The sequence below is a fragment of the Oncorhynchus clarkii genome, chromosome 28, assembly GCF_045791955.1.
Source record: "Oncorhynchus clarkii lewisi isolate Uvic-CL-2024 chromosome 28, UVic_Ocla_1.0, whole genome shotgun sequence".
NCBI lineage: Eukaryota > Metazoa > Chordata > Actinopteri > Salmoniformes > Salmonidae > Oncorhynchus > Oncorhynchus clarkii.
The window spans coordinates 18,796,103-18,817,998 of record NC_092174.1 but is presented as its reverse complement, the minus strand read 5'-3'; the positions used below and the strand labels follow the sequence as shown (position 1 = coordinate 18,817,998).

Sequence of the window (21,896 nt, the reverse complement as noted above, 5' to 3'; positions counted from 1 at the left end):
TGTCATAAATAGACAGAGAAACTCTGTTAAAAGCTACGATTTCGGGTAAATCGCCTGTTCTCTTGGCAGCTCCAGAGAGGCTTCTCTGAGTTTGCTTCATGGCCCGTGGTTGGTTACCGTCAGGACTGATGAGTAACCCTCCCCTGGCTAGTGAAAGTGTGTATCCTCCTAAATGGCACCCTATTCCCTATTTAGTGCACTACTTTGACCAGAGCCCTGTGGCCCCTGGTCAAATGTGATATCCTATAAAAAGGGAATAAGATGCCATTTGGGACACAAGCATTGCCTTTCTGTTGGCTCAGCACTGAACTCTCCTCCACCACGCCAGCTGACCGGCTGTGAATTGTCCCTGCTCCCAGCCTGCACCACTTCAAACAGTGCGGACAACCGGCCGCAGTGGTTATATTTAGAGTCTCCTGTGTCTGAATGCAGTGACATAGGGACCAGAGGGAGTATAAATACCCACTGACACGACAGATTACACAGATCTGGAGAACAACACTGGCAGCCACTCCCTGATGCCCACTTTCTCGCCATATAGATAGAGGGACCCCTCTGTCTGACGTCAAACAAGAACCAGGCTAGTGCATTGGTGAACAACTTGACCTTAAGAAACCCCAGTTTGGGATCATTATACCAGTGTGCGGATTCACTTTTTGTTCTATTGTGCATTAATAAACATGCAGGGGAGTTGGCTACAACCATACGCAGGGGGAGTTATACAGTGCATTCGTTAAGTATTCAGACCCCTTCACTTTTTCAACATTTTGTTACATTACAGCCTTATTCTAACATGGATTAAATAAATAAAAAATCCTCGTCCATCTACACAGAAAACCACATATTGACAAGGCGAAAAGTTTATTTTTTAGCAAATGTATATGAAAACAGAAATACCTTATTTACATAAGTATTCAGACCCTTTGCTAGGAGACTCGAAATTGAGCTCAGATGCATCCTGTTTCCATTGATCATCCTTGAGATGTTTCTACAACTTGATTGGAGTCCACCTGTGGTAAATTCAATTGATTGGACAAGATTTGGAAAGGCACACACCTGTCTATATAAGGTCCAATAGTTGACAGTGCATGTCAGAGCAAAAGGTACCCAAGAACACAGTGGCCTCCATCATTCTTAAATGGAAAGAGTTTGGAACCACCAAGACCCTTCCTAGAGCTGGCCACCAGGCCGTACTGAGCAATCAGGGGACTAGGGCCTTGGTCAGGGTGGTGAACAAAAACCCAATGGTCACTCTGACAGAGCTCCAGAGTTCCTCTGTGGAGATGGGAGAACCTTCCAGAAGGACAACCATCTATGCAGCACTCCACCAAACAGGCCTTTATTGTAGAGTTGCCAGACGGAAGCCAAACTTCAGTAAAAGGCACATGACAGCCAGCTTGAAGTTTGCCAAAAGGCACCTAAAGACTCTCAGATCATGAGAAACAATATTATCTGGTCTGATGAAACCAATATTAAATTATTTGCCAGAATGCCAAGCATCACATCTGGAGGGAACCTGGCACCAACCCTACGGTGAGGCATGGTGGTGGCAGCATCATGTTGTGGGGATGTTTTTAGTGGCAGGGACTGGGAGACTAGTCAGGATTGAGGGAAAGATGAACAGAGCAAAGTACAAAGAGATCCTTGATGAAGTCCTAAGCCCTCTGGAGCAGGTTCTCAGACAGGGGCGAAGGTTCACCTTCGGGACAAGTCTCAATGTCTTTGAGTGGCCCAGCCAGAGCCTGGACTTTGTCATTATGGGGAAGTGTGTGAAGATTAATGCGGAAACACAATGTAATGTAATACCTTTTTCAATTAGGCTGTAACGTAACAAAATGTGAAAGAGTGAAGGGGTCTGAATACTTTCCGATTGCACTGTATACCCCTATATATTTTAAATGTGTTCAAAATCTAATCAGTGTTGATTTCACAAGCCCTGCTAATCATGTGACTTGTGATTGTTGTCAATAGTGTGTTGCTCCCACCCACCTCGAGCATCATTGGTCCAAGAGCATCTTTGTCAATAACGCTTTGGCCCGTTGACGAGACGTCTGCTTTCTGAACATCCTCTGCATTGGCAGTAGTTGTTTTCTCTGCACAGAGAGACACACAGAGAGAGAGAGAGACACAGAGAGAGAGAGAGAGAGACAGAGAGAGAGGGACAGAGAGAGACGCAGAGAGAGACGCAGAGAGAGAGAGAGAGAGAGACGCAGAGAGAGACGCAGAGAGAGAGAGAGAGACGCAGAGAGAGAGACGCAGAGAGCGAGAGAGAGACGCAGAGAGAGAGAGAGAGAGAGAGAGACGCAGAGAGAGAGAGAGAGAGAGAGAGAGAGAGAGAGAGAGAGAGACGCAGAGAGAGAGAGAGAGAGCAGAGAGACGCAGAGAGAGAGAGAGAGAGACGCAGAGAGAGAGAGAGAGAGAGACGCAGAGAGAGAGAGAGAGAGAGAGAGAGAGACGCAGAGAGAGACGCAGAGAGAGAGAGAGAGCAGACGAGAGAGAGAGAGAGAGAGAGCAGAGAGAGAGAGAGAGCAGAGAGAGAGAGAGACGCAGAGAGAGAGAGAGAGACGCAGAGAGAGAGAGAGAGACGCAGAGAGAGAGAGAGAGACGCAGAGAGAGAGAGAGAGACGCAGAGAGAGAGAGACGCAGAGAGAGAGAGACGCAGAGAGAGAGAGACGCAGAGAGGGAGAGACGCAGAGAGGGAGAGACACACACAGAGAGAGACAGAGACAGACACACAGAGACAGACACACAGAGAGAGACACACAGAGAGAGACACACAGAGAGAGACAGAGACAGAGGTTGTTAGACATGTTTCACAACTTAACATGTAATCATGTCATCAGCAGCAGCATAGCCATTGCAGAGGGAATGTTGTGTTGCAAAACATGACTTATCTGAATACTTAAACATACAATCATCTCAACAAAATCCTGAGATGGGAGGAACAAAAAGACAACACAACCAGTGTCATTCTAAATGGACAAAATTCTGTCGAAAACAATAAGACCAATTACAATTGGTGGTGTGAGTGGTTGATGATTTGTTTATCAGATACAATCATTTGAAGTGCTCTGAGGGTCCTTGAGAATCACTACAACAGGTGTTAATATGATTTTGTCTAGGCCAACTGATTACCATTAGCATTTAGCAACATAATTTCCCATAGTACTGTTGATTCACCTTGGCATAATGTTGACAGTGGTTGACTTAAATGCCAGTGTGCATCAATGAGTGATTGGGTGTGGTCTTAATGCCTCACTAGGCCCCTCCCAGTCATCCTCCCCTACAGAGTCTATCCCCCTCTCTTCGTGTGTTGGTGCCACGACAGAGTCGAGCTGTTTGTCGTCTGTCCCGTCTGCCTCATCAGGGTACATAGCTGACATTCATGTCCCTGTAAACTGAGCCAGTACAACTACCACCATTGGGCGTGTACATCATGTACACCAACTACCCTCTGTTCACACTGGGCCTATACACCAAAACATTGCTGTCAACTTAGTTGTAATTAACAAAAACAATTAGGATCCATGTTGGATCTAGTAATAAAGGTGGAGTGAGTGAGGGAGAACCCATTACAGTGGGCCCGGGCAGAGAGCTCAACATTACTCTCCATTCAATCACTAAAACACACAACGCACATTTTCAGACACCTACTCAGAGGAGATGGAGCACTGGCTCCCAGTCTGTGGTACATAACACATGTACGGCTGTAGCTACCATACCTGGGATTGTTCTTGCCTCTGGTCCAAATAACACCTGATTCCCTACATAGTGCACTATCTTTGACCAGGGCCCATACAGCTCTGGTCAAAATAAGTTAACTATATAGGGAATAGGGTGCCATCTGGGACGCAGCCCTTAACTGCTGTTTGAGACTGAACTGGCCAATATTTTACAGTAGAACCGCCATTAAGTATAACCTGCATTCAACCACAAATAAATACATTCTGTACAAATGCCGCTAAGAAAATTGAGTGCAATTGTGTGACCGACATAATGGTGGGAAGCTGTGCGCTAGCTTAAACGCTCAAAATCAATATCTTACAATGTAGAGTGACAAATCAATCAATATTGAGAATCGTCACAGCACTGCACGCTGCTGTATGCCCTGCAGCTGCACAAACAGCAGACAATGACAACACACTGTATAATACAGTAAGCTAACTCTCATACTAACATGTTATCAAAAGCTGGAACAGTAGGAGGCTTTTTCACATTATACAGTAGGGGTTGTGTCCTAAAAAAGGCACCCGATTCCATACATAGGGTTCCGGTCAAAAGTAGGAGATAGGGCTCAGTTTGAGATGCAGCCTAGAGCTCTCGCCCTCTCTCTGCCACAGGCGCTCACACCAATTCAGACCAGTTCCCTTGGAGTCTTGCATCACATTGCGCATTATTACATAATCCAGTCAGTGAATCACAAACAGCAGGCTTCTTCTTTGTCTTCTTCATCATGAAGAGCATCTCATCTGACTGACTCACTGCCGCTGTGTGTGTGTCTGATCTGCTGCCGTCTGCCCTTCCAGGCAGCAGTCTGTATTTCTACGCAGACAGGCACAAAGAAGTAGGTAGGCACACACACACAAACAGGCATCCTGCCCTTTCAGCACATCTCTCCCCCAGACGCCTTCCAAGCACAGACACACATCTCACTGAGTCATCAGGAACCCACAACGCATCTCTCAGCTAACTAAAATGCACACACACACACACACAAAGAAAATATAGTAAAGGACAGTGCTATGAAGAACGTGGGTCATTGTATCATATAGGAATGTGTGTGCTTACAATGAAGGGCAAGTCACTCAGTAGCAGAAAATAAAACCTTACCCTGCTCTTTTATTTGACGAATCTGCTTCACAGTTTCTTTCAAGATTGCACATTTGTCAGGCTTGACATTGAAGTTGTCAATGTCGTTGATGTTTGCAAAGATCAACTCAGCCAGTTCTTCAATGTATTTGTTTTCATGCTCCCGGTTCGGTTTTTCCGTGCTCCGCTTGGGGCTGTGGAGACAGAGGTACAGGTAAGATGATGAGGCAGGGAGGGCACACGGATTAGGAAAAACGCTTTCACAGCAATACATGTGGCGTCTTTCGATCAAAGCTTCAGCAAGCTACATAGATAGCCAATACACGTCCTGAAGATTAGCCGACGGCTCACCCCCCAACAAAAACGTCACTCTATTCTGCCATTGCTTGACCAGTGTATGAATGGACAGGCTCTGGCCAAAAGTAGTGCACTATATAGGGTGCTATTTGAAACACAGACCATATGACCAGCGTATGACCTGACTGCTGAATGACCTTCTAGAGCAGTTCATCTGAGAGTGATCTGTAACAGGGTTTCCTTTAGGAAAATGTGGCGCTGGACATTTGACCGGCAGCATTTGAATAAACCGGACATTTCAGAAATGTACCAGACCCATAGGCATTGGTTGCATAACCTGATTAAGGTGTCCACTCACGGTTCTCAGAAATCACATTTAGTTCAGGATAATTCATCTTAACTGAACATGCAACTCGGATGCAAAGGCGAGCGTCATTCTTACAGAATTCCGATGAGCAATTTGAAGATAGTAGAATATAGGTGGCACATCCATAAGGCTTGGGGAAGCTAAGCTTTCCCTAAAGTAAATTGAATAAAAATTGCCAAAATTATATAGCGTAATTAGCTTACCCCGGTCTATAAACTAATAAATAAAATCATGCAAAATAGGTTACTGCACCAGAAAGCATGATTTGTCTACAGAGGATCATTAGCTTCTTTAAAAAAAACTCAGTCTACAGTCGGAAGGGCTAGCAATTTGGGCAGAGTGTGAGGCAAATACCAAATAGATGATTGTTGAGTTGCGACTTTCAATGAAAAGCAGAGAGAACCAGCAAGGTATATGGCAATATAACAAAGTAGGGATACAAATGGTTATTAATGTAATGAAAATAATCATCTGTCTAGTTACCAAAATTCTTAATTGAGTGAAAAGTAACCATCTATTTGGGCCAGTGGAGAACATTGGCCATACATTGGGCCAGTGGAGAACATTGGCCATACATTGGGCCAGTGGAGAACATTGGCCATACATTGGGGCAGTGGAGAACATTGGCCATACATTGGGGCAGTGGAGAACATTGGCCATACATTGGGGCAGTGGAGAACATTGGCCATACATTGGGGCAGTGGAGAACATTGGCCATACATTGGGGCAGTGGAGAACATTGGCCATACATTGGGGCAGTGGAGAACATTGGCCATACATTGGGGCAGTGGAGAACATTGGCCATACATTGGGCCAGTGGAGAACATTGGCCATACATTGGGCCAGTGGAGAACATTGGCCATACATTGGGCCAGTGGAGAACATTGGCCATACATTGGGCAGTGGAGAACATTGGCCATACATTGGGCCAGTGGAGAACATTGGCCATACATTGGGCCAGTGCCACGTTTTAGAAAATAATTTCCTCCTCCAGGTTAGATGGACTTCGTACTGTATTTGAGTCTCCACTTTTCGGAGGCTGATTATATGGATCAGACGATGTCATTTTTATTTATTTGTCAGTGTCAGCAGAGTAGGCTACCCTGTAATTTTTGGACTGCAGTTATATAAAGCTTAGTAGATTTTTCTTAATACATTTCATGCAAAGGACATTTTCCTGTGCAAAGAAAATGTAGGCTCTCTAAGCCACTGCACTAAACAGTCTTTTTTGCATACATTGATTGAGTTCTATTAATAGCCTACATTATGACTGTCCAATCTAATCATCACATTAGGTCTGCAAATGTGAGGATGCATGGAATGCTTTATTATAAGGGTGAATTTTTTTTGTGAAAATTCTTCCCTAAACTTGAAACCACCGCACCGCGCCGCCTATGTTAGAAGAACTGCCCACATTTACTTATCCTCAGCCAACAAGACGAGTAACGAACAGCAAAATCACTAGCCTATGTCAATCTTCTATCCCCCATAGTAGAAAAGTTAACTTATTCTATTGGTCATCTTGTAGGTTCCAAATTCACACAAGCAGTAGGGCAGATCAGAACGTGTAGCATAAAATGGTGATAAACAATTATGTCTCTACATTATAAGCACAGCAATGTGCACAAGGTAGTAGGCTACACGCGAAAGTTAGTTCCATAATGCAATTAATTGGTGGGAAAACACCATCATCAGCAGGTTCATGTGACAGATGAAAATATCAGTTAGAAATGTAGAGATCTAAAGATGCAACAACTATCACATGTTGATAACATGACTGTTGAGACGCGTGATGCGTACGTTGAGACGCGTGCGTGCGTGCGTATGTTGAGTCGCGTGCGTGCGTATGTTGAGACGCGTGCGTGCGTATGTTGAGACGCGTGCGTATGTTGAGACGCGTGCGTTCACACATATATTGGAGAGGAATCTGTAACTGTAAGGTAGTGTCCCATATGGCGTGCGTACGTACGTTGAGATGCGTGCGTGCGTACATTGAGACGCGTGCGTACGCTGAGACGCGTGCGTGCGTACGTTGAGACGCGTGCGTGCGTACGTTGAGACGCGTGCGTGCGTACGTTGAGACGCGTGCGTACGTTGAGACGCGTGCGTGCGTACGTTGAGACGCGTGTGTGCGTACGTTGAGACGCATGCGTGCGTACGTTGAGTCGCGTGCGTGCGTACGTTGAGACGTGTACGTTGAGACGCGTACGTGCGTGCGTACGTACGTACGTTGAGACGCGTGCGTGCGTACGTTGAGACGCGTGCGTGCGTACGTTGAGACGCGTGCGTGCGTACGTTGAGACGCGTGCGTGCGTTGAGGTGCGTGCGTACGTTGAGACGCGTGCGTGCGTGCGTGCGTGCGTGCGTGCGTACGTACGTTGAGACGCGTGCGTGCGTACGTTGAGACGCCTGCGTACGTTGAGACGCCTGCGTGCGTACGTTGAGCCGCGTGCGTGCGTGCGTACGTTGAGACGCGTGCGTGCGTGCGTACGTTGAGACGCGTGCGTGCGTACGTTGAGACGCGTGCGTGCGTACGTTGAGACGCGTGCGTGCGTGCGTACGTTGAGACGCGTGCGTGCGTGCGTACGTTGAGACGCGTGCGTGCGTGCGTACGTTGAGACGCGTGCGTGCGTGCATACGTTGAGACGCGTGCGTGCGTGCATACGTTGAGACGCGTGCGTGCGTGCATACGTTGAGACGCGTGCGTACGTTGAGACGTGTGCGTGCGTACGTTGAGACGCGTGCGTGCGCACGTTGAGACGCGTGCGTGCGTACGTTGAGACGCGTGCGTGCGTACGTTGAGACGCGTGCGTGCGTACGTATCGCGTGCGTGCGTACGTTGAATCGCGTGCGTGCGTGCGTACGTTGAGACGCGTGCGTGCGCACGTACGTTGAGACGCGTGCGTGCGCGTACGTGCGTGCGTGCGTACGACGCGTGCGTGCGTACGTTGAGACGCGTGCGTGCGCGCGTGCGTATGTTGAGACGCGTGCGCGCGTGCGTATGTTGAGACGCGTGCGTGCGTACGTTGAGACGTGCGTGCGTACGTTGAGACGCGCGTGCGTACGTTGAGACGCGTGCGTACGTTGAGACGCGTGCGTGCGTACGTTGAGGTGCGTGCGTACGTTGAGACGCGTGCGTTGGTGCGTACGTTGAGACGCGCGTGCGTATGATGAGACGCGTGCGCATGTTGAGACGCGTGCGCATGTTGAGACGCGTGCGTATGTTGAGACGCGTGCGCGCGTGCGTATGTTGAGACGCGTGCGCGCGTGCGCATGTTGAGACGCGTGCGCGCGTGCGCATGTTGAGACGCGTGCGCGCGTGCGCATGTTGAGACGCGTGCGCATGTTGAGACGCGTGCGCGCGTGCGCATGTTGAGACGCGTGCGCATGTTGAGACGCGTGCGCGCGTGCGCATGTTGAGACGCGTGCGCATGTTGAGACGCGTGCGCATGTTGAGACGCGTGCGCGCGTGCGCATGTTGAGACGCGTGCGCATGTTGAGACGCGTGCGTGCGTGCGCGCGCATGTTGAGACGCGTGCGTGCGTGCGCGCGCATGTTGAGACGCGTGCGTGCGTGCGTGCGCATGTTGAGACGCGTGCGTGCGTGCGCGCGCATGTTGAGACGCGTGCGTGCGTGCGCGCGCATGTTGAGACGCGTGCGTGCGTGCGTATGTTGAGACGCGTGCGTGCGTGCGTATGTTGAGACGCGTGCGTGCGTGCGTACGTTGAGACGCGTGCGTGCGTGCGTATGTTGAGACGCGTGCGTGCGTGCGTATGTTGAGACGCGTGCGCGCGTATGTTGAGACGCGTGCGCGCGTATGTTGAGACGCGCGCGCGTATGTTGAGACGCGCGCGCGCATGTTGAGGCGCGCGCGCGCATGTTGAGGCGCGCGTGCGCATGTTGAGACGCGTGCGCGCGTGCGCATGTTGAGACGCGTGCGCGCGTGCGCATGTTGAGACGCGTGCGCGCGTGCGCATGTTGAGACGCGTGCGCGCGTGCGCATGTTGAGACGCGTGCGCGCGTGCGCATGTTGAGACGCGTGCGCGCGTGCGCATGTTGAGACGCGTGCGCGCGTGCGCATGTTGAGACGCGTGCGCGCATGTTGAGACGCGTGCGCGCATGTTGAGACGCGTGCGCGCATGTTGAGACGCGTGCGTGCGTGCGTGCGTGCGCATGTTGAGACGCGTGCGTGCGCATGTTGAGACGCGTGCGTGCGTGCGTATGTTGAGACGCGTGCGTGCGTGCGTATGTTGAGACGCGTGCGTGCGTGCGTGCGTATGTTGAGACGCGTGCGTGCGTGCGTGCGTATGTTGAGACGCGTGCGCGCGTGCGTATGTTGAGACGCGTGCGCGCGTGCGTATGTTGAGACGCGTGCGTGCGTGCGTGCGTATGTTGAGACGCGTGCGCGCGTGCGTATGTTGAGACGCGTGCGCGCGTGCGTATGTTGAGACGCGTGCGCGCGTGCGTATGTTGAGACGCGTGCGCGCGTGCGTATGTTGAGACGCGTGCGCGCGTGCGTATGTTGAGACGCGTGCGCATGTTGAGACGCGTGCGCATGTTGAGACGCGCGCGCGCATGTTGAGACGCGCGCGCGCATGTTGAGACGCGTGCGCGCGCGCGCGCATGTTGAGACGCGTGCGCGCGCGCGCATGTTGAGACGCGTGCGCGCGCGCGCATGTTGAGACGCGCGTGCGCATGTTGAGACGCGTGCGCATGTTGAGACGCGTGCGCGCGTGCGCATGTTGAGACGCGTGCGCGCGTGCGTATGTTGAGACGCGTGCGCATGTTGAGACGCGTGCGCATGTTGAGACGCGTGCGCATGTTGAGACGCGTGCGCATGTTGAGACGCGTGCGCATGTTGAGACGCGTGCGCATGTTGAGACGCGTGCGCGCGTGCGCATGTTGAGACGCGTGCGCATGTTGAGACGCGTGCGCATGTTGAGACGCGTGCGCATGTTGAGACGCGTGCGTGCGTGCGCATGTTGAGACGCGTGCGTGCGTGCGCATGTTGAGACGCGTGCGCGCGTGCGCATGTTGAGACGCGTGCGCGCGTGCGCATGTTGAGACGCGTGCGCGCGTGCGTATGTTGAGACGCGTGCGCGCGTGCGTATGTTGAGACGCGTGCGCGCGTGCGTATGTTGAGACGCGTGCGCGCGTGCGTATGTTGAGACGCGTGCGCGCGTGCGTATGTTGAGACGCGTGCGCGCATGTTGAGACGCGTGCGCGCATGTTGAGACGCGCGCGCGCATGTTGAGACGCGCGCGCGCATGTTGAGACGCGCGCGCGCATGTTGAGACGCGCGCGCGCATGTTGAGACGCGCGCGCGCATGTTGAGACGCGCGCGCGCATGTTGAGACGCGTGCGCATGTTGAGACGCGCGCGCGCATGTTGAGACGCGTGCGCGCATGTTGAGACGCGTGCGCGCATGTTGAGACGCGTGCGCATGTTGAGACGCGTGCGCATGTTGAGACGCGTGCGCGCGTGCGCATGTTGAGACGCGTGCGCGCGTGCGCATGTTGAGACGCGTGCGCATGTTGAGACGCGTGCGCGCGTGCGCATGTTGAGACGCGTGCGCGCGTGCGTATGTTGAGACGCGTGCGCATGTTGAGACGCGTGCGCGCGTGCGCATGTTGAGACGCGTGCGCGCGTGCGCATGTTGAGACGCGTGCGCGCGTGCGCATGTTGAGACGCGTGCGCGCGTGCGCATGTTGAGACGCGTGCGCATGTTGAGACGCGTGCGCGCGTGCGCATGTTGAGACGCGTGCGCATGTTGAGACGCGTGCGCATGTTGAGACGCGTGCGCGCGTGCGCATGTTGAGACGCGTGCGCATGTTGAGACGCGTGCGCGCGTGCGCATGTTGAGACGCGTGCGCATGTTGAGACGCGTGCGTGCGTGCGCATGTTGAGACGCGTGCGTGCGTGCGCATGTTGAGACGCGTGCGTGCGTGCGCATGTTGAGACGCGTGCGTGCGTGCGCATGTTGAGACGCGTGCGTGCGTGAGTATGTTGAGACGCGTGCGTGCGTGCGTATGTTGAGACGCGTGCGTGCGTGCGTATGTTGAGACGCGTGCGTGCGTGCGTATGTTGAGACGCGTGCGTGCGTGCGTATGTTGAGACGCGTGCGTGCGTGCGTATGTTGAGACGCGTGCGTGCGTGCGTGCGTATGTTGAGACGCGTGCGTGCGTGCGTATGTTGAGACGCGTGCGTGCGTGCGTATGTTGAGACGCGTGCGTGCGTGCGTATGTTGAGACGCGTGCGTGCGTGCGTATGTTGAGACGCGTGCGTGCGTGCGTATGTTGAGACGCGTGCGTGCGTGCGTATGTTGAGACGCGTGCGTGCGTGCGTATGTTGAGACGCGTGCGTGCGTGCGTGCGTATGTTGAGACGCGTGCGTGCGTGCGTATGTTGAGACGCGTGCGTGCGTGCGTATGTTGAGACGCGTGCGTGCGTGCGTATGTTGAGACGCGTGCGTGCGTGCGTATGTTGAGACGCGTGCGTGCGTGCGTATGTTGAGACGCGTGCGTGCGTGCGTATGTTGAGACGCGTGCGTTCACACATATATTGGAGAGGAATCTGTAACTGTAAGGTAGTGTCCCATATGGCACCACAATCCTTATAAGTGCACTTTATATTGAACAGGGCCCTTAAAGACTATAGATGGAAAAGGGTGCAATTTGGGCCACATACTTATATTGTGTATATTTGACAGCTGATCTTACCTGGGCCCCAGGAGGTCTGGGCCACATTCTTTTCGCTTCAGGGACTCTCCCCTGGCAGCAGGGTCGGGGGTGTTCTCCCCCGCACTACTCATCTTCAGCAAATATCACCAACTACAGGGAGAGAAAGAAGACGCCATTAAAGCTCAAGGCTGACGAAGATCTTCAGATCGAAACACAACAAACCACTGGAGTATTCAACAGTGTACAGGTATCTATCTACCTTTATTTCAGCAGTACATTTTCTACCCTAGCACCTGCAAGTAATTGGATGGTCGTACATTATGTATGAAACAAGACGCGGTTTAGGACAATGAGAAATTGTAGGGAAAGTCTTTACCAACGAGAGAGACTGAGATGGGTGCTAATCATGACTCTCCGTCTCTCACCTAGAGTGGCTTGCGAAAATATTCACCCCCCCTTGGCATTTCTCCTGTTGTTGCCTTACAACCTGGAATTAAAATAGATTTCTGTGGGGGTTTGTGTCATTTGATTTACACAACATGCCTACCACTTATTTTCTCAACATGCCTATCAAATATTTCCTTGTGAAACAAACAAGTAATAAGACAAAAAAAAACAGAAAACTTGAGCGTGCATAACTATTCACCCCCCAAAGTCAATACTTTGTAGAGACACCTTTTGCCGCAATTACAGCTGCAAGTCTCTTGTGGTATGTCTCTATAAGCTTGGCACATCTAGCACCTAGGATTTTTGCCCATTCTTCAAGGCAAAACTGCTCAAGCTCCTTCAAGTTGGATGGGTACAGCAATCTTTAAGTCATACCACAGATTCTCAATTGGATTGAGGTCTGGTCTTTGACTAGGCCATTCCAAGACATTTAAATGTTTCCCCTTAAACCACTCGAGTGTTGCATCAGAAGTATGCATCAGAATTATGCTGCCACCACCATCTCTAGGGCGCGTCAGCTAGCCTGGCGCGTCTCTAGGGCGCGTCAGCTAGCCTGGCGCGTCTCTAGGGCGCGTCAGCTAGCCTGGCGCGTCTCTAGGGCGCGTCAGCTAGCCTGGCGCGTCTCTAGGGCGCGTCAGCTAGCCTAGCGCGTCTCTAGGGCGCGTCAGCTAGCCTAGCGCGTCTCTAGGGCGCGTCAGCTAGCCTAGCGCGTCTCTAGGGCGCGTCAGCTAGCCTAGCGCGTCTCTAGGGCGCGTCAGCTAGCCTAGCGCGTCTCTAGGGCGCGTCAGCTAGCCTAGCGCGTCTCTAGGGCGCGTCAGCTAGCCTAGCGCGTCTCTAGGGCGCGTCAGCTAGCCTAGCGCGTCTCTAGGGCGCGTCAGCTAGCCTAGCGCGTCTCTAGGGCGCGTCAGCTAGCCTAGCGCGTCTCTAGGGCGCGTCAGCTAGCCTAGCGCGTCTCTAGGGCGCGTCAGCTAGCCTAGCGCGTCTCTAGGGCGCGTCAGCTAGCCTAGCGCGTCTCTAGGGCGTGTCAGCTAGCCTAGCGCGTCTCTAGGGCGTGTCAGCTAGCCTAGCGCGTCTCTAGGGCGCGTCAGCTAGCCTAGCGTTGAGCTGATCTAAGCTGCTGGTGGAATAGCAGACTGGTGTACTAAGAGCCCAGGCAGGCCAGCACATCACCTGACCATTACATAACACACAGCCTGGACCTGCCACTGAGCAGATAGAGCACCAGCTGGGGCAAATCTCCCTGCTCATCTAAATGAATAATCAGCCCAAAGATCCCTGCTGGAGACTACACTGGCACTATTAGATCAGGAGGAGGAGGACAGGGGGGAGGAATCGACAGCAGCAGGGAGGAAGAGGAGAAGTCTCAGTCTACTTCTCTCATTTATGCATGCTTACCAAATTTATACAGGCAATTAATTGTTAGGGCTTCTCACTTGCTCAGTTAAATTAGAGAGGGGGTGGTATCAAAGCTCTCAAGAAATGAAACCGATCAGAAAAGCATCTTGAGACGCTGTGATTAGGGCTGTGGCGGTCATGAAATTGTGTCAGCCAGTTATTGTCATGTAACAGAACTTAAATGAATAATACAGAAAATATATTTTTCTGTTATGGAGTGAGTAGCAATATAAAGTGGCTATGATGAGGTAAAGGTGATCATTTGAAACAGGTCCTATATGCTAGATTTAGAGTTATTTGGCAACTTTTGTGATATACAAACATTGATAAAAACATTTGAATGTCTTATAAATCAAAACTTAAATGGGCTGCATGATGCGACTATAGGATATTGATGATTTGAGAAAGTAGCAACAAAAAAATAAATAGCTTGTTCCTTGCCTCGGGCTGCACACGCTATTCTCTCATCAAGTAATCATACTTTCACCAATCAGACTAAACTGAGAATAATCTTGTCTTTACTAATATGAAAAACAAGTTTCGATTTTGAAAAATGGTCCATTATCAAATGGGCAGGAACACGGGCAGGGGAAAGAAAGAGTATGCACTCGAAAAGCGAATGGAGGCGGTGCACTTTCCAGCTTGTCTGTTTTGTTGGCTACTTCGGTTTGACAGCGCAGCAGGTGATATTCCGCCCAAACTCTGTATGCCATGGGCTCTCCAACCTTGTTCCTGCAACTACACGGTGCTTCATTTGGAAAATCAAGTGAAATCTGGTCAAGAACATCGATAGTAACATGTTTTCACAACAGAGCATATTTCACTAAAATGTTGACAGTCCATCTGTGTGCTCGAGAAAGGGATAACGGAGAGAGAGAAGATGGAGACGCATGGTGGTGAGATTTTCTGTATAGCAAAAAAAGGTACTGTCACCCAATTAATTCTAGATTTTTTTATCCACTCTTAGTACGCTATTCAAATCAAATTCACTAATTGTAGTGGAACTGTAAGGCGCCCTGCACAATCAATGAACCAACAGCATCGCCTAGGGCTATACGTTCTCTCCCAGACTCATGGATAGGAATGTTGGAGCGTAGCTTAATGTAACCGGTCCATTCATTACGCATAATAATACAGTCCACACTCAAAGGCCAGACCAATAAAAGTACCAAAGACATCTTAAATCAGTTTGGTTTCATGTTTTTCTGCCATGCGTAATATGCAGTAGGCTATGTATTGTATAATGGCACAATCATTTTAATTCATAAGCCTATGCTCTAATATGCATGAGTGTTTTGAATGAATCATCACCATAGAAACCTCTGTCCATTTCATTGTGTTAGGCTTTAAAAACAACATCCACCACAACCATGTTTTACACTGTTTCAACCTGCTTCTTGAAAGTGATCATCACAGTACGGTGAGTTTTAAAAGTACGATAGGCTTAGTGTTTTGATAAGTGTTTGATGCGATTATCGATTGCATTTATGTCAGAGTGGTTAGAGGGACAATACAGCCCTGAGTACCAACCATTAGGAACTGATGGTTATTAGCAAGTTGGGTACTACCAAAGTAGGTCCAGAGTGCATAAAAGGAGATAACAGTGACTCAACGATTCCCATGGAATTTTACTGCGGTCATGACTACTGGTGTGGCGGTAATACGGTCACCGCAACAGCCCTAGTTGTGATTATGTCAATTAATGTCCATGTTAAACCATGCATGCAGGGAAACATATTTCCCTGCTCCTAATGACAAGGCATTTTTACTGTAAAGCTTCAACTGATTGTGTATGTACATACCTAAACGCTGTACTGTATGCATTAAAGAACATTGAAGACCTTTGCCACAACCCAAAGAGATGTCTGTACCACTTTCCATCAATGTTTATTTTTATTCATTATTTAACCAGGAAAAGCCAATTGAGGCAGTCTCTTTTGCAAGGAAGACCTAGCCAAGAAATGAAAGTATACAATCAAATCAGCACAACACAATTCTCCTGAAGAAAGTTTTGTGCCCGAGTTTTAAACTCATTTAGGGGCACTAGTACATCAAGTTCAATCATACAATTCCACAAGCACCATGACATGGAGTTCACAGTCAGAGCAGGTGTTTGGGACAATGTAATACCAAATTTATACATTTGGGATACAGCCCCTGTCATTAATTGTTCTGTGTTCCAATAATTGTTGCATGTTCCTTTTCAGCCACCGTAGTTGAGCTGTCCAAAAAATATATAGTGAGTGGACTGACTGGCAATACATTTGGGATTTCAGTAAAATGAACTAACCCTGATGAAGAGACAACAGATGAGACTGAAGGTCGTGGTAATACAATACCACAGAAGCATGGTCAAACTTGACCCATATTTTTTTTATACTAAAGTCGCTTTTCCGCCAATTTCACCATAAAAAATAAATAAAAAATGTTATACACCTTTTCCTTATATCTGAAAGGTATTGTCAGTATCAAGTCAAAACGGGTATTTACGCCTAACGACCTAGTAATCATTTCGGTAAAGTTCTGCATAAGGCTTAGTATGAAACGTAGCTGTAATGCTGGAGGCGGCACTGGCACGCCTATGCTCTTAAAAACACTTGATGGTTGCTAGGCAGTGCCAGTTAACCGTCCTCCTGCCAGTTCTAAACTTTGCGAGGCATGTCATTTCTCCCATCTCTTCACATAGCCCATTATTAAGCAGGCACTGTTCTCTTACCCACAACTGGATAGATCCATAAATAATTAATGTCGGAATAAATATCACTGAATGATGAAAATATTGGAATAAAGTAGGCTAATGCAACTGAAGGCATGTATTAATGAAACTACCAAAGTCATCAAATCATTGTAATACATTTTAAGCAATAGTCTACCCGCTTGTGGTCAACTAGACGATCATTTCAGCACTGCTTTGAGACAAGCGTGGGGACTCGTCTTGATAAAAACATTTTCAAATATTTGTTTTCACTGAATCTCCGTTTGGATGTTGGTAAGGCTGCAATTAGGCTGTGGAAATGTTAGCTAAGTTGAGTGCTGCTCGTGAACATCTTGTCTAGTTGGCTCATTTATTAGAACATTTGTGACCCGTTCCAGGAAACTAGGAATATGTCATTCATTACTTCACAGGAGAGCCATTTGAACATAAACATGTTTTTTGGCAGAAATGCCTTCAGGAACATGTGAACTTTCATGCGGCTTAATAACAAATGTGTATGCCATCTGTAAATACAAATAAAATTGTTAAAATTACAAGCCTAGTTTAGCCACAGAAAAAGCCCGCAACCTTCCCGCTAGCGATGATTGGCTGAGATAATGAATGGGCTGGACATGCCGAGAGATTAGTTCGGATTGGTCTGCCATGTGGCACGCTTCTGTCTATTTGAGTTGGTCAGCATGTGTATGTAATCTTTTCTAACACAGCTTTTTTTTTTTATATCACGCAGAAGAACTGCATAAGGGTTGCTCTCCACTGTCTGGAGGACAGTGAAAATCTGTGGAATTAGAGTAAGATAGCTAAGGGGGATGGCGAAAACACCTGTCGCCTGATTACATCTTCAAACTAAGGGCAACCATAACATCTGTGACAGAGGGAGAAGCGTCCATCCATGCATACGGTTAAGGTAGGTCTACCTAGCTACATTTTCAGATATTACACATTTCTAATTTTGTCAGAAAGTAATTTTAATTTCAAGTTAGTGTACTGTTAGCTGGCTGGCTCGCTAGCTAACGTTACGTGTATGATCTGTGTAGTAATATTATTGGCATCTCTGAGACATTTGCTTTGCTAGTTGTAGTTTAATGTAAGCTAGCTAACATTGAACCTTGTTGGTTAGCTACCTGCAGATTCATGCAGGGTAGTAACGTCATGAGTTGGGATTATGGTTCAATTGTTTAGCTAGCTACCCTACTCCTCGGCCAGAGCGTCCAGTGTGCGCTCTGAACGCTCCGAGAGCGAAGTTATGAACGGACAATCTGACAACGCTCTGAGACAAGCACACTGGCACTGCAAATTACATCTATCTATATATATATATTGACTGATCGAGGTAGGTGTGTCGTGTCTGTTAATTAGAACTACCCCTCCCAGATCCGGGAGAATTGTCATAAACTGACACTAATTAGCATAACGCAACAGACAAAAAAATATTACTAGAAAATATTCATATTCATGAAATCACAAGTGAAATATAGTGAAACACAGCTTAGCCTTTTGTTAATCACCCTGTCATCTCAGATTTTGAAATTATGCTTTACAGCCAAAGCAAGACAAGCATTTGTGTAAGTTTATCGATAGCCCAGCATAGCATTATGTCCAGCTAGCAGTAGGCAACTTGGTCACGAAAATCAGAAAAGCAATCAATTTAAATCGTTTACCTTTGATGAGCTTCAGATGTTTTCACTCACGAGACTCCCAGTTAGACAGCAAATGTTCATTTTGTCCCATAAAGATTTTTTTTATACCCGAAATACCTCCGTTTGTACTTCACGTTTGGCTGAGAAATCCACCGGAAACTGCGGTCACGACAACGCCAAAAAATATTCCAAATTAGATCCATAATATCGACAGAAACATGGCAAAAGTTTTTTATAATCAATCCTCAAGGTGTTTTTCCAAATATCTTTTCGATAATATATCAACCGGGACAGGTGGCTTCTTAAAGGAAAGAGAGAAACAATGGCCGCATTTGTCTATTACGCACAAATCACTGAGAGCCACCAGCTGACCACTGACGCAATGTTGTCGTTCAGGCTCATTTTTCAAATTAAAAGCCTGAAACTATGTATTGTGACACTAGACACATTAGGGAAGCCATAGAAAAAGGAATCTGGTTGATATCTCATTCACTGCTCAATAGGGACGCAGAGCTTTCTAAATAAGAGTCCCTTCCTGATTGGATTTTTCTCAGGCTTTCGTCTGCAATATCAGTTCTGTTATACACACAGACAATATTTTTACAGTTTGGAAACTTTAGAGTGTTTTCTATCCTAATCTGTCAATTATATGCATGTTCTAGCATCTTGTCCTGACAAAATAGCCTGTTTACTTTGGGAACGTTATTTTTCCAAAAATGAAAATAGTGCCCCCTAGTTTCAAGAGGTTAAATGAACAAAATAATGAACTATTGATTTCATTCATTTGGACATACCGGTAACATAATTAAACTCAAAATAAACCAATCTATTGTATTAGTCTTAGGACCAGCCTAAACAAATGAATAATTATTTTTGTTGGTACTAATATAAGGCATATGCAGGTGAGAATGTGGTTAAAAAACGTTTTTAAAAGTTTTAAATCTGCAAAATACTGTAAAAATCCTGTGTGAAAGCAGTATCAGTAAAGAGGCATCAGTAAAAAGAGGTAGCGTCCCAAACAGCACCCTGTTCCCTATATAGTGCACTACTTTGAACAGAGCCCTATGGCACTACATAGGGAATAGAGTGTCATTTGGGATGCAACCCATTGCGAACAGCCTACATTGGAGGGTCACCATGACCCTGTGATGTGGGGCGACATGTTTCAAGAGCAAATACACAACTGTTTGTCTGGCTGCTTGGAATAAATGCATGGACAGAGCCTAACCTACATCCTCATTCCATTACAAGGTGGCAGCTCTATACAGTCAGAAGATACAAATCACGTCCCAAATGAGTGCTACACATTGTTATTCCACCCCCCATACAGCCCTTTGAGCATCTGGAAAGGCACTACATAAATGCAGTCAATTATTGGCATTATTAATTACGTCAAAATACGGACCATTCAGCCTTTTCCACCGTCGACTAAAGTTGAGGAACACTATTGGCTTTTATTTAGGGGGTAGATCAGCTTTAATACTGCAGATAGAGTGTAGCTTCCATCAATGTAATTGTCTGCATATTTTCTCCTAACCCTACCACCCCTCCACTAATTGGAGTAAATGGACAATACTTAGGCTTCTACATACTACATACATAAAAATGTGCTGTTTCACAAAAGTTCTGAACCTTTATTCTCACAGTTTCTACAGATTGTAATTAAAGAATTATACTTTTAGCAATTTGTTTTATATTATTGATCGATTGACTATGTTTTTTCAAATCACCCAGCAGTGCTATCCCTAGAATGCCAGCATCCCGCAGTCACCTCTTCACTGTTGAGACTTGTGTTTTGCCGGTATTATTTAATGAAGCTGCCAATTGAGAACTTGTGAGGCGTCTGTTTCTCAATCTAGACACTAATGTACTTGTCCTATTGCTCAGTTGTGCAATGGGGCCTCCTACTCCCCTTTGTATTCTGGTTAGAGCCAGTTTGCGCTGTTTTGTGAAGGGAGTAGTACACAGCATTTTACCAGATCTTCAGTTTCTTGGCAATTTCTCACATAGAATAGCCTTAATTTCTCAGAACAAGAACAGACTGATGAGTTTCAGAAGAAAGAGTCTGTTTCTGGCCATTTTGAGCTTGTAATCAAACCCACAAATGCTGATGCTCCAGATACTCAACTAGTCTAAAGGTCAGTTTTATTGCTTCTTTAATCAGGACAACTGTTTTCAGCTGTGCTAACATACTTGCAAAGGGGTTTTCTAATGATCAGTTAGCCCTTTAAAATGATAAGTTTGGATTAGCTAACACAACGTGCCATTGGAACACAGGAGTGATGGTTGCTGATAATGGGCCTCTGTACGCCTATGTAGATATTCCATAAAGAAGCTGCCTTTTCCAGCTACAATATTCATTTACAACATTAACAATGTGTACACTGTATTTCTGATCAATTTATGTTATTTTAAAAATGGACAAAAAGTGCTTTTCTTTCAAAAACAAGGACATTTCTAAGTAACCCCAAACTTTTGAACGGAAGTGTGTGTGTGTGTGTGTGTGTGTGTGTGTATGTATATATATAATATATATCACACACACATTTTTCCCCTCCATTCTATTTTGCAAGAATGTATAACAATTTAAACTGAAAAGAAAACATTTTGAATCCAGGGATGTTTTGTGTATCAATTCATAAACCATGTTCCATGGAATTGGTACATTGAAAAATCTCTGCTATCTATATGGCAGAGCTATTAATTTTTTCTTCCTTAAAATTAAACTGGTGTACTTTGGTCTTTAATGCAGGGCTGACAAACAAGTTTTACTTTCCCCCCCCTTCCACTTGAGGTAATATCAAATGAGTATATTTGAGTTTAACCATAATATTTGTTCTGTCTTTTCTGGTGGATTAAACTGACATTTGAACCAACTTCCTATAGCTTGTTTTAAAAATAGCAATATTTTGGAGATTATTTTCAAATAACTGAAAGTGAGAGAGATTGTAATCTGAATAAAGGGAAAAAGGCCATTCTTGAACATGGGCTGAGACATTCTTACTAATCTGTTAGAGGACCAGTTCAGATTTAAGTATAACTTTTGTATGACTGACTCTTTTAGTGAGAGGTTTAATGTGTTAATATTTAATTTTTTTCCTCCAAATTCATATTGATTAGATAAAATGGGCCCGTTTAATTTCATCTGGCTTGCCATTCCAAATAAAATGGAATATTTTTTGCTCATATAATAAAAATAAATTATATATTTTAAAAACCGGTTGCTAGGTGTAGGCAAGGCCATAAGCAAATAGCTAAACTCAGATATTACTAAAAAGTTAAATCAGGGTGATATTTCCACAAATACACAGGCATTTTCCTTTCCAAGGTAGCAAGATCTTATCTATTTTTACTAACTTTCTATTAAAATGTATTGTAGTGCGGTCATTTATTTCAGGACATGAATATTGAGTATGTCCACATCACCATCAGACCACTTTAAAATGGTAAACTACACGGTAATGTAAAAGTTGTATTTTTTGTGATCCAATACATAATATAGTACTCATCATAATTTGGTTGTAATCCAGAAAGGTTAGAAAAGATCCT

At 47.1% G+C, this 21,896-nt stretch overlaps 1 protein-coding gene across 5 annotated transcripts in view; it reads right to left on the bottom strand.

Annotated features, from left to right (window-relative positions):
* LOC139386577 (nuclear receptor coactivator 2-like) overlaps positions 1–21,896 on the bottom strand; it is a 77,811-nt gene that overhangs the window by 34,983 nt on the left and 20,932 nt on the right. For all 5 annotated transcript variants that reach the window (XM_071132232.1, XM_071132235.1, XM_071132234.1 and 2 more), the window contains 3 exons: positions 12,192–12,302; positions 4,831–5,003; positions 1,990–2,093 (listed from right to left, as the gene is read on the bottom strand). In XM_071132232.1, coding sequence (XP_070988333.1) covers positions 1,990–2,093; positions 4,831–5,003; positions 12,192–12,283 — 369 coding nt within the window. In that variant the 5' untranslated portion in view covers positions 12,284–12,302. The remainder of the gene's footprint in view (positions 1–1,989; positions 2,094–4,830; positions 5,004–12,191; positions 12,303–21,896) is intronic.